General features: G+C 36.2%; 2 protein-coding genes across 3 annotated transcripts in view; one reads left to right on the plus strand and one right to left on the minus strand.

The window, feature by feature from the left end:
- The window catches only part of LOC116850432 (phosphoglucomutase), a 138,228-nt gene that overhangs the window by 81,421 nt on the left and 43,998 nt on the right, over positions 1–12,809 (minus strand). The gene's annotated exons all lie outside the window — the stretch shown is intronic.
- Positions 10,828–12,369, plus strand: LOC116850439 (putative nuclease HARBI1). The gene is made up of 5 exons (XM_032828733.1): positions 10,828–10,993; positions 11,316–11,478; positions 11,738–11,870; positions 11,960–12,104; positions 12,176–12,369. Exons 2-5 carry the CDS (start codon positions 11,399–11,401, stop codon positions 12,367–12,369), a joined length of 552 nt encoding a protein of 183 aa, XP_032684624.1. The 5' UTR covers positions 10,828–10,993; positions 11,316–11,398.

Here is a 12,809-nt window from a genome sequence, read left to right on the forward strand (position 1 = left end):
AATATTCGGTTTGGCCGTCGACGTGGAAGCATGGCTGGGAACTCCCCATGATTTTCTGCGCTTGGGGTTATCGTAATGAACCCATTTTTCGTCCCCAGTCACAATGCGATGCAGAAATCCCTTCCGTCTTTGCCTTTCAAGCAGCTGTTCACAAGCAAACAAACGCCGTTCAACATCTCTCGGTTTCAATTCGTATGGCACCTAATTTCCTTGCTTCTGAATCATTCCCATGTTTTGAGGCGTTTTGAAATGGCTTGTTGAGTCACTCCCAATGATCGTGCCAATTCTTCTTGATTTTGACACGAGTCTTGATCAAGTAATGCCTCCAATTCTGTATCTTCGAAAACCTTCTCTCTTCGACCGCTATGCCCCGGTCTTCGACGTCAAAATCACCGTTCTTGAAGCGTTGAAACCACTCACAACACGTTTTTTCACTAATAGCGGCCTCACCATAAGTATTTGAGAGCATTCGATGAGCCTCAGTCGCAGATTTCTTCATATTGAAGCAGAAAATTAAAACCTTCCGCAAATGACGAGAATTTGGTTCGTAAACTGACATTTTCAATCGAGAATAACTTTATGATGCAGACACAAATCGACTAATGTTTCTATGGGGTTATGTTGACAGATGCCCAAGTTTATTGTATGACGTCTATGATCTATTTATTTCGACCACCACTTATCGCTAAAGCCATCTATAGGAAAACGGCGGAAGCAAAGTTGTATACCTAATATAAATTTTAATTATTTTGTTAACACACATTATGATGCATAGACTAGCATAGAAGTACCCATATTCAATATAAAAACTAAGAAAATCTTATTTACTTTTAAATAACATTTAAATTCCTATACTATACCTATAAACTATAAAATGTTAAAATTAAAAAAAAATAAACTTGACACATTAATAAAATCCCTAATGACTCTAGATTTAGCGTCTAGAAATTGTGTATTCTTCTCTTATAACCCAAGGAGAGTTACTTTAATTTCAAAGAATTGTAAGAAAAAACCAAAATTCCAAGTTATCTTATATTTTTCCCTGACATCCCGGTTTTCCATGACAAATTTAAATTCCATGACTTTTCCCGATTTTCCTTGTTTTCCAGGTTTGTAGCAATTCTAGGTTTGTTTTTCGTTTCTGCGCTGCTGAACTGGTGCAATAAGTTAGAGGGAGAAAAAATATACTTGTCTCACTCTTATTGCACCAGTTCAGTAGTGCAGAAATAGAAAATAGACCCTCTGTATTAATACGTGGACATTTTTTTATTGTATAATGAAGTACTAATTTTATACTTTACAATTATCTCAATGTTTTATCGTTATAGATCTACAATGAATTATAGATATTTTAAAGAAATTGCATTTCTCTCTTTGCAATTATCATCTATACTAATTTTACACAAAGGAGGAAGGTCAATAAAACCAATTTTTGGGCCACGAATGTCACACTTTCCTGATGAAATATTCATATAGTTGAGGTTGAAAGTTTTCCGAAACGCCCTATAAAAACTTTTTTACGTTGGGGAAAACTAGAGTTACGCGCCTTCTAAGTTTGGGTAATAACTCAGTAAGTAATCTGTGCGCAGACTGACGTCAGATTGGCAACAGGATCTGTCGAATTCGAGCAGAATCTGTCGACAGATCCATAGTCATTTGTGCCCCCAATCTGTTATCAGACTGCTGACAGGGTTTGCTAACAGACCTGATATCAGATTGGTGGCAGATTGCGTGCAGATCCTGTTGTTTCGTAGGTTCTTCAATTAAATTTTTGGTAGAAAATTTTCTCATAATTTTTCATAATTACTCATAGAATGACCACTTTCTCATAAATACTCATAAATTCTCGTAAAATACAATGAAAAAAAAAGTTTTTCTATATTATTTTTTCATAATTTTTAAGATTTTCTCTGGTGAGATTCGAACTTGAATCGAAGACATCATTTAGATAATCGTCCGTCGCCTTAGACACTACGCCAATTCCTCACTTGATAAAAAGTGCTTTGTATTGTTCACTTAAAATTTAAGGAAGAAAAATCTTAGAGTTTGTTCGCCTTTTAAGCCGCAAAATATAGACGAAACCGTTAGCGTATAAATAATGTAAGAGAGACCGGCACGATAATTCGAAATTAATTTTCTATCATGCTAATAAAATACTGTGCTTTTACATGTGCGAATTAATTTGGTCGATCCTCCAGTTCAGATTGTATTAAATTTTATCAAAATCGAAGGATGATATATTTTCAAATAAACCATCACAAAAATTCTGTAAAAGTTATTTACATGGCGAGACTAATATTAGATGAAGTAAAAAGTTCTGAGCGTTTTCCGCTAGATGTCTTTAGTGAGCCATATCTCACGATGTATACATCGCATCGGGTCATACTATACGGCGATTTAAAGGTGACATTACGCTTCAAAAAAAGTTCTGTGACAGTTTTGTGTTTGGTCAAGCCAGTTGTGTGTTACAGCGTTCCAAAATGGAGGTAAAAAAAGAGAAAATTCGATACATTCTTCAGTACCACTACGACCAAGGTGAAAAGGCGGAGCAGGCGGCCAAAAAAATTTGTGCTGTTTATGGACCCAATACAGTATCGAATGCAACAGCAAAGCGGTGGTTCCAACGATTCCGTTCTGGTAATATGGACGTCGAAGATGAGGCACGCTCTGGTAGGCCAATCGTCGAAAATGTCGATAAAATCATGGAAATCGTCGAGTCGGACCGGCATGTGAGCACTTATTCCATTGCCCAGGAACTGAAGATTAGCCAGAAAACCGTTTGGAACCATTTGCATAAGGCTGGTCTCAAGAAGAAGCTCGATGTATGGGTGCCACACGAATTGACGCAAAAGAACCTTTTGGACCGAATTGATGCCTGTGATTCTTTGCTGAAACATAACGAAATCGACCCATTTTTAAAGCGGATGGTGACTGGTGATGAAAAATGGGTCACATACGAGAACAACAGCCGAAAAAGATCGTGGTCCAATCGCGGTGAGCCGGCCCAAACGATCGCCAAGCCCGGATTAACGGCCAAGAAGGTTTTGCTGTGTGTTTGGTGGGATTGGAAAGGAATCATCCACTATGAGCTGCTCCCATCGGGCCAAACACTCAATTCGGACCTCTACTGTCAACAACTGACCAGATTGAAGCAGGCGATCGACCAGAAGCGGCCAGAATTGGCCAATAGGAAGAGTGTTGTGTTCCATCAAGACAACGCCAGGCCGCACACATCATTAACGACGCGCCAGAAGCTCCGAGAGCTTGGATGGGAGGTTCTATTGCACCCGCCGTATAGTCCAGACTTGGCACCAAGCGATTATCACCTTTTCAAGCATTTGCAAAATTTTCTTGATGGTACAAAACTGGCCTCAAGAGAGGCTTGTGAAAATGAGCTGGTCAAGTTTTTTACCAATAGGGACGAGGACTTCTTCAATCGCGGAATTATGAAATTGCCTTCAAAATGGACAAAAGTTATCGAACAAAACGGCGCATATTTGATCGAAATCGGATAATCCTAACTATGTTAATTTCATCGTCGAAATAAAGCGAAAAAACGCTCAGAATTTTTTACTTCACCTAATATTTTATTCGGTGTTGCTGCCTTCAGTACTTATTGCATGACGGTTCAATCGTTCAGATTTAATGACATGATGACATTAAAAAAGTAATAATATAATTATCTTGACTCCTCTCGGAGTTGTATATGGTGTGTATGTGAAACTGCGCCATTTAATAGCGTACATGTGGTCCTTGATAGAATTAAATAATCTATCTAGGAAACAGAATCTGCGCGCAATCTGCTGTCAGTCTGTCGTCAGAGTCTATCGACAGGCTCTGCGCGCGGTCTGTCACCAATCTGTCATCAGAACAGATTCTGTGTGCAATCTGTTGCTAATCTGTCTACAAACACTGTTGACAGACTCTGCGCAAAATCTGCTCGCGCAGATTTGGCTATCTGGGTAGCTTGCTCTTTATAAAATCATTTTTATAAAATCATTTTTATTACAAAAATATAAAACAATAAATGCGGACGATATATTGCTTTATCATGATTTGTATTCCAAAATTATTAAAAGATTTATTACTTTTACACAAAGGATATCCAATAAAAAAATGTCAAAATATGTAAAATATATGTAAAATATATGACAAGTCTATGGCGATGCATAATGTATTTCAATGAAATTTCAATCGATTATGTATAAAAATTTTATTTTGATATTGTTACATATGATTTTGATATCATTGTGATTTTTATTACATTTGAAATGTTTATTTTCTTATACTTGTGTTACATTTTTACATTAATATAATTCATGTATTTGAAAGTCAGTGGGAATAGCATAAACATCGGATCAATAAGAACATGATTCCAGTGGCCTGACTCTGATTTAAATGTCTCTAATGGCAACCAAGTGAGCGATAATATAAAATTCGGCGATGAACCTATTCGACCTTGTACGAAATCGTCCTTACTTCTATGATAAAAACATGAGAATATAGGGACGCAAAACTGAAAGATGTTTGCAGATAAAAATGCCGAATAGGGGACCACCCTCCAATGGTCTTGATGTTGACATATATTATCAAGGTCATCTTGTTGATAATCAAGATGTTTTAACCGTCGCTCACTGTTTATTAAAAAGTTATTAACAAAAAAGTTCAATAAATTATACGTAATTATTCAACACTATATGTACAATAAGTTTAAATCGATGTATATATCTAAAATAGTACACGTAAATACGCGGGAGAAGGATTCCCCCTCCCCCCGCATCCCCCTCCCAAAAAAACTAACTCAAACTTAACCCATCTATTGAAATATGGTAAACTGTACACATATATACATAACCCATTATATTTTCATACATAATTTATCAATAGAAAACAACATGAAAATATACGGTTTACCATATTTCAATAGATAGGTTAGATTAGAGTTAGCGCTATCGGGCGCGCTTGCTGGCGAACAGTGTGTGTGTGTATATGTGTGTGTATGTGTGTGTAGCAGGCACCTTCCTAGCGTACAAATTCGGTGTTTTTGTATATACGGTGTCCAAAAATTACATTCATTTTATGCAACTTCTTTTTGTTAATAACTTTTTAACGAACAATGAGCGATGGCTAAAAGCTTTTTATCGTGACTCAGGGGGGTCAATTTTATAATATATATCAATATCAAGACGAAGGAAGACGTTGGAAGATGGTCCCCTATTCGGTATTTTTATCAAAAATTCATCAAAGTATTAGCCGTTAGATATGACTTTTTCCCATCTTTCTGGTAATAAGCGGATCTCACGACAAAAGAACGACTCATCTTTAGAGGCTATTCAGTTAGAAACCCATTTTTCGACGCTTTCGTAAGAGTTGAAGTGTTCTGCAAGAGCGTGTACCATCGATCGAAACAAGTAGTAGTCGGAAGGGATACAGTCTGGTGAATAAGCACTTCCCAGCGAAGTGCTTCCAATGTTTTCTTGATAGCTTTAGTGACATCAGGGCCCCTATTCTTGAAATTTTTGCGTATACGTAATTTTCATTGTGCAGATATTTTATGGTATAATTAAACCTGCGCAGTAAAACTTACGTATACGCAACTATTTCAAGAATAGGGGCCCAAGTCGAGCGTTGTCATGAAGCAAGATCACTTTATGCTGTCTTGTCTCATATTCTGGTCGTTTTTCGCGCAATGCTTGGCTCAAACGGATTATTTGTTGTTGATAGAGATCCCCTGTGACTGTTTGACCTGTTTCAGTATCTCATAATATACCATATCCTTCTGGTCCCACCAAATACAGAGCATGGGCCTTCTTCCCATGAATATTGCGTTTTGACGTCGATGTCGATGGTTGGCCTGGGTCGCAAATGGTTTTTCGGCGCTGGGATTATCGAAATAGATCCACTTTTCATCGCCAGTCACAATTCGATGCAAAAACACTTTTCTTTTTACCTGGCAAGCAGCATTTCAGAGCTGTTTTTTCGCTGTCTCTTTTTTTCAATTCATATAGCACCTATCTTCCTTCCTTGTATATCTTTCCTATGGCTTTTAAACGTTTGGAAAATGGCTACTTGAGTAACAGTCAACGTTTCTGCAAGTTGATTTTGTGTTTGACATGGATTTTCATCAACCAATGCTTGCAGTTCTGTATCTTCGAATTTTTTTGCTGGCCTGGACGTTCTTTATCATTCATGTCAAAATCACCAAGTTTGAGTCGTCGAAACTATTCCTTGCAAGTTGTTTCCGATAGAGCAAGTTCCAACAAACATTCGATGAGCATTTAAGCTTCAACAAACATTCGATGAGCATTCGATTCAGCAGCAGTTTTCTTCAAATTGAAACAGAAAAGCAAAGCTTCGCGCAAATGATGCATATTTGGTTGAAATTCGGACATTCTCTTGGCAATAAATAACTATGTTGTTGTCACAAACACAAACTTTTATATACTAAATATTATTGACAGAGGTCAAAACTATAAATGATGCCTTATTCAGTCATTACAGTTGACGATTGTCAAAGCTACAGCTATTTATCGCTAGAGAGCGGATTTTAATAAGGATGCCGATTTTTTAAAAAATCGATTTAAAGATCGATTCGAATTGCTAAGAAAAGAATCGATCTTTAAAAAATCAGCTTGTAAAGAATCGATTTCAGAAAATCGATTTGAATCGATAAATATACACAGTGTTACACCACTTTGACTTTGAGAGACTAACAGTTGTACCATTTGGTACAGTAACATTGTTTCTCTCTGTAGTCGCCGTGCGCTTAGGATCGCGCCAGAGATGTCGCTTCTGAACGGCATCTCTGAGTTATCTAGGGAGAGGAGAATGTCGTGAGCGTGGAGCGTCAGGTAGCTTAGTGGTTTAGAACAGTCGCCCGACAAGCGAAAGACCCGGGTTCGAGTCTCGGCCTAGCAAGACCGCGCTCTCGATATTTTTTTCTCTCTGGAACGAAAAGATACGCAGATCTCGAACGCACGCCACTTAGTACGCCCTCCTCCTTCTATGGAACCACTTTTTAAAGTTTACTGTCTGTCAAATTTGTACATTTTAAAGTAGTACATTCTCATGTAGTTAATATAAAGTTTAATATGAATTTAAAAAATTTGACAAATGGTTTATTGGTAATATTATTAAATAAGAAGTTACTTTTACTATCATAAATACATATTTATTTATTTATTTACTCCATATTCCAATTTATGTTATGCATATGCAGCTATGTCATTGCATGTGCGATGGCCCTAAGTCCTTCTTTTTATCTACACTGTTGAACTGGTATAATAAGTTAGAATGAGAAAAAAATATACTTATTTCCATGGTCGAAATAACAAGATGTGCTCGTTTCTCGGACGTATTTGGCGCTGTGACCGCGCAGCAGTCATCTTGCACTCATACACACATAACGCGATAGTATATAGCGTTTATCGGTATGTTCCTGTGCGTTTGTATTGCCCAAAATGACTGAGTTCAGTCACGCTCTCTTATTGGCCAACAACAAAATGCTTGCGCAATAGCACACCTTGTTACTTCCACCATATCTCATTCTAACTCATTACACTAGTTCAGCAGTGCAGCTAAAAGGAACAGACCACTAATGCGCATTGAGTAGCCATTGAGTGAGTTCAAAGTATTAAAATGAAAAAAAATTTTTTTAAATGTAGATTACTAATTAAAACTGAAAAAGATTGTTGACGATTTTCAGGATTTACAATTCGATCCTTAAATCGGTTTATTTTCAGAAAATCGATTTAAAATCGATCTCTTAGGTTCCAATTAATCAATCTTCGATTAAATCGATTTAAAATCAGTATTCCTAAGTTTCAAGTTATAGACCTAATATAATATGCACAACAATATATACATATAAAAACATTTCAGATATATTTTCTCTGTAATATTTTAGTTCAAACACTATAAAATATGCCAAAATTTGCTAACGAAAATCTGAAAAAGTATTCGAAGGCAATTTTGAACGTTTTGGTATAATATTACAATTTATCTACTATTTATTAATAAATATCAACTTACTATTTATTAATAAATATCAACTTTTTTTGTTTACTTAAAACAGATAAAAGAGCAGACTACAGTCTATATGTGATTTGATTGGTTGGTCTTTATTTTTTTCGCGGCATTGTGCAACGGCAAGCGACAATTAAGGTTGCGTTGTTTCACACATTATGCACGTATTACCTACAATATATGTAAGACGAACTATAGATAAATGCGCGCATGTGCGTGAAACGGAACGCGGCCTATATATCACTTATTTCTATACTATTCCTATCACTGTTCTCATCGCTGTTGTCTGGCATTGTACATAGGGCTTAATACTATATTGCTAATGGAGCGAAAAAGTGGGCGCCAACATTACGGTACAGACATATATCAACCTCTCACTTTCACAGATCATGTACTTCGACGCAAATGCGCATGCATGCGTTCTGTGGAAGCATCATAATCTGACCAGTTGACAGTGGGAGTGCCACTACATGAAGTGCGGTAATGCGGAAGACAAAATCTTACTAATTAAAATGCTTGTATTCAACAGATAAGCTGAAAAGATAAAAATAAGATATTAATAAAAGTTGCAATAAATTAAGTGAATATAATTTTAAGAAATAAATACAGATGTTTACTTGTCATCAAACCGTTTCGCTTTTCCGCGTAAATCGTGCTCCATGTAATAAAGAGAAATAAAGTCGCGGAACAAGCGCATCAAAATCTGTCACAAGTTCCGACCTAATCGCCGTTACATTAAGACGTGTTCGAACACGTTGGGACCTGATTTTTTTGGAATTCATATCTCAGTACCTTGGATGAAAGGACAATAGAGAAAAGTTTTGGGCCTTCCGCTTTTCTGCTTTTCAAACGTGCGAGAAGAAATGATTCAATTCAGGGAACGCGAAAATCTAGTAAGATTTTGTCTTTGCATTTCTGCGTTTCCACGCTTCATGTAATGACACCCTGGGTGTTTACATTAAATCAAGGGTGCGTTCAGATTCCTCATCCGGATACTCTACCGGGTATGTAAATATGAAACCGGAATTTTTGTATAGAAAATATACGTTTATTGTATGAAAATGATAAAAAATATTTTATTCGAAGTATTGCCTATCGCTAGCTATACATTTTTCCCACCTGTCTGACAATTTGTGGATGCCACGCCAAAAAAACTGTTGCTCTTTTGAGGCAAACCAGTCATCGAGCCATTTTCGTACATTTTCGTAAGAAGTGAAGCGCTACTTAGCAAGTGCGTGTCCCATCGATGCAAATAAATAGTAATCGGACGGAGCCAAGTCTGGTGAGTAAGCCGCATGCGAAAGTATTTCCCAACTAAACGCCTCAATCGTTTCCTTGACCAGTTTTGCTGTGTGTGATGGTGCATTATCATGAAGCAAAATCACTTTGTGTTGCCTTTTTTTATATTCTGGTCGTTTTTCACGCAAAGCTTGATTCAAATCGATCATTTGTTGTCGGTAGCGTTCAGTATTAACGGTTTGGCTAGATTTTAGCAGCTCATAATAAATCACACCCTTCTGATCCCACCAAATACAGAGCATTGTCTTCCGTCCATAGCGATTTGGCCTTGCAGTCGATGTCGATGGTTCGCCTGGAGTTACCCATGATCTTTTACGCTTAGGATTCTCAAAATATATCCACTTTTCATCGCCAGTCACAATTCGATGGAGAAATGACTTTCTTTTGTACCTGGCGAGCAGCATTTCGCAAGTGGTTTTTCGGTTTTCCTGCTGTCTTTCATTCAGTTCATGTGGAACCCATTTTCCCATCTTCTGGATCTTTCCCATGGCTTTCAAACGTATGGAGACGGCTTCTCGTGTCACATTTAATTGATCCGCGAGTTGTTGTTGCGTTTGAGTGTCATCCTCATCCAACAATGCTTGCAATTCGCTGTCTTCAAACTTTTTCGGTGGTCTTCCACGTTCTTCGTTTCTCACATCAAAATCGCCACTTTTGAATTTTTTAAACCACTCAAAGCACTGTGATTTACCAAGAGTATGCTCACCGTAAGCTTCGACAAGCATTCGATGCGATTCTGCAGCAGTTTTCTTCAAATGGTAACAGAAAATCAATGCTGTCCGCAAATCGTAGTTTCCAGGCACAAAATTCGACATGTTCAACGCTATTACAAACTATGCTGTTGTATGAAACTTGTATTGTTGTGAGTTGAAAATCTTTGTCAGAGATGTCAACAAGGAAATGGCGCCAATGACGCGGTTTGATGGTAACTACATTGATAGCTAGGGCCATCTATGGGCAAATTCCGGTTTTATATTTACAGACCTGGGGGCCTATTCTGAAACTTCTTAACGCATGCGTTATAAAGGTTTTAACGCATGCTTTACTATTTCATATTCTGTAAATGGATTTTAACGCATGGCGTGTTAATGATGTGTTAAGAAAGTGTTAAACTTGCGTTATACTCAATCTCACTAGAATATTGTATTCTGTAACTCACTTTAACGCAATTCGTAACGTATTTCCTTGCGTTATGTAAAGTAATCCTAACGCTGGCTGCTAGACAGCGTTAAATATCATAACGCGATCATTACAAGCTAAAGTTAGTGCTCTAGTTTACACCGAGAGGACTAAACGCGGACTGAACTATACTGTAACCAATTGCAGTTGATTATTCTTGTAAAAATCAACTGCGATTGGTCACAGTATATTTCAGTCCGCGTTTAATCCTCTCGGTGTAAATTAAGGCAATATTAAAAAATCGTCTTCAATCGATTTATAATAAAATGGCTGGTGCAATAGTTATAAGAAAGGAAAATTATAGGAAGCAAAGGAGGAAAATAGTATATTAATGAAAAAGTTAAGAGATAATATTAATCCATTCGACTTAACCAATGAACAGTTTATAAAAGTGTTTCACCTATCAAAGGAAACAGTTATTTATATATGTGATTCACTTCAGTGTATTTTACAACGTAAAGGAAGAAAAGGATTAAGTGTAGAAACACAGGTAATTATATAAATTCGAATAAAGCTATGAAATACATACATCGTAAACACTACAGTTGTCCGCTATATTTAGATGAAATCTAGCGGAACCCAATTAATGGTCCAACGAGAGAATATTTGTTGAACAGTTTTCAAAACAAATTTTCTTAGACTATTAACTTCGTTCTGAACTGCATTGAACATAACGAACAATTTTATTGTCTACGACTGTGTGTACAATTTATATTATTTAATACTGATTTTGTTGAAATACTTGATGTAATAAAAACCTATGTGTTAGTAATTATAATACTTACTAGCTGCACTGCGTTTCTTTGCTATAGACTCCTATCAAAAAAGTATTGGTAATGATTACCTGATATCTGTATCACAACCAGCTACTAGCAGAGCAATAAAAGCAGTAGCGATGGGTATTACACAATTGCTTGCCAATGAGTGGATCAAATTCCCAAATACAGATGAAAAACGAGCAGCTTTAAAAGAAAGGTAATATTCTTTTACAATTATAAAAGACCATTAAAATTTAACTCTGGCTATAAACAAATATTATTTTTCTGAAGAAAACATAACGTATAATACTAACATGAAATTGAAGTAATTTATGCATGATTGCACACTACTCTCTTAACGGATATTTTCTTAAAAATACTTTAAATAAAAAAATTATCTATTCACACACACACAAACTGAATTATAGTTTTTGCCATAATTGTTTTATGATATTGTTTACAATATGTTTTTACAGATTTCAAAAGGAAAGAAATTTTAAAGGAGTAATAGGCTGCATAGATTGCACTCATGTTGCTGTTGTAAGACCAACACATCACGAGGAATCATATTTAAACCATAAAGGTTTTCATTCCATTAATGTTCAGGCAGTAAGTAGACTTATAACAGAAATACATAATATATAATGTACTAAATACATTTCAAAAAGAAACTTAATGCTTGTATTATTTATAATAAGATAGCATCACACGATTTGGAAATCTTAAACATCAATGCCAGATTTCCTGGAAGTGTCCACGATAACTTTATATGGAGACATTCTGCCATAAGGGATTTTATGCAACAATTATATGATTCCGGAGATCGATCAACATGGCTTTTGGGTAAATATAATAATTGTTATTTTATATTTCTTTACCTAATAATATACGTAAAAATGTCTATTTCATTATAGGCGATGCAGGTTACGGTTTGGAACCTTGGCTGATGACACCTATCACAGATGCAGCAGCAGAAAGCGCAGAAGCAAGATATACGCAGTGTCACACATCTACAAGAAATTGTATCGAAAGAACTTTTGGACTTTTAAAAAATGTGTGGAGATGTCTTCTTAGTCATCGTGTGCTACATTACGCACCCATCATTTAATTTATCATTTAATTTATCATTTAATTTATTTTAATTTATTTATTACCAATGTGTGCCCATAGTGTAAGTTATATATATAGTAAATAAAGTATAAATAAATTATACATTACTTCGAATATTTTATTCTATCCTCGTTTCTCCACAGCTGTTGAACGAAAGGACGAAAAAACGACACGGGATCGTCGGGATCGTCGTCAAGTGGGACGCGGCCTTAGCTGATTCAAATATTTTAAATCTTTTGCTATGATTGGTGTAGAGATTATTACGTCCTTATTTCCTCCTAGTTCCTTCGCAATTTGCGTTATATTCCCGAAGATGCCCGAAGAACTGACGACTCATAACGCAAAACATTAACGTAGCTTTTAGAAGAGGATTCTTAAGAATAATGCGTTACGAGTTAACGCAAATTTCGTTAGTGAAATTATAACGCAACAAATTTC

The sequence above is a fragment of the Odontomachus brunneus genome, unplaced genomic scaffold (assembly GCF_010583005.1).
Source record: "Odontomachus brunneus isolate Ranch 3 - 2012 unplaced genomic scaffold, Obru_v1 Obru_scaffold_145, whole genome shotgun sequence".
NCBI classification, from domain to species: Eukaryota; Metazoa; Arthropoda; class Insecta; order Hymenoptera; family Formicidae; genus Odontomachus; species Odontomachus brunneus.

Excerpts from the sequence above, each read along its gene's own strand:
- LOC116850439 (XM_032828733.1), top strand. The coding sequence starts at position 11,399 with ATGGGTATTACACAATTGCTTGCCAATGAGTGGATCAAATTCCCAAAT. Across the intron at positions 11,479-11,737 it reads CGAGCAGCTTTAAAAGAAAG|ATTTCAAAAGGAAAGAAATT; the intron begins GTAATATTCTTT and ends ATGTTTTTACAG. Across the intron at positions 11,871-11,959 it reads ATTCCATTAATGTTCAGGCA|ATAGCATCACACGATTTGGA; the intron begins GTAAGTAGACTT and ends ATTTATAATAAG.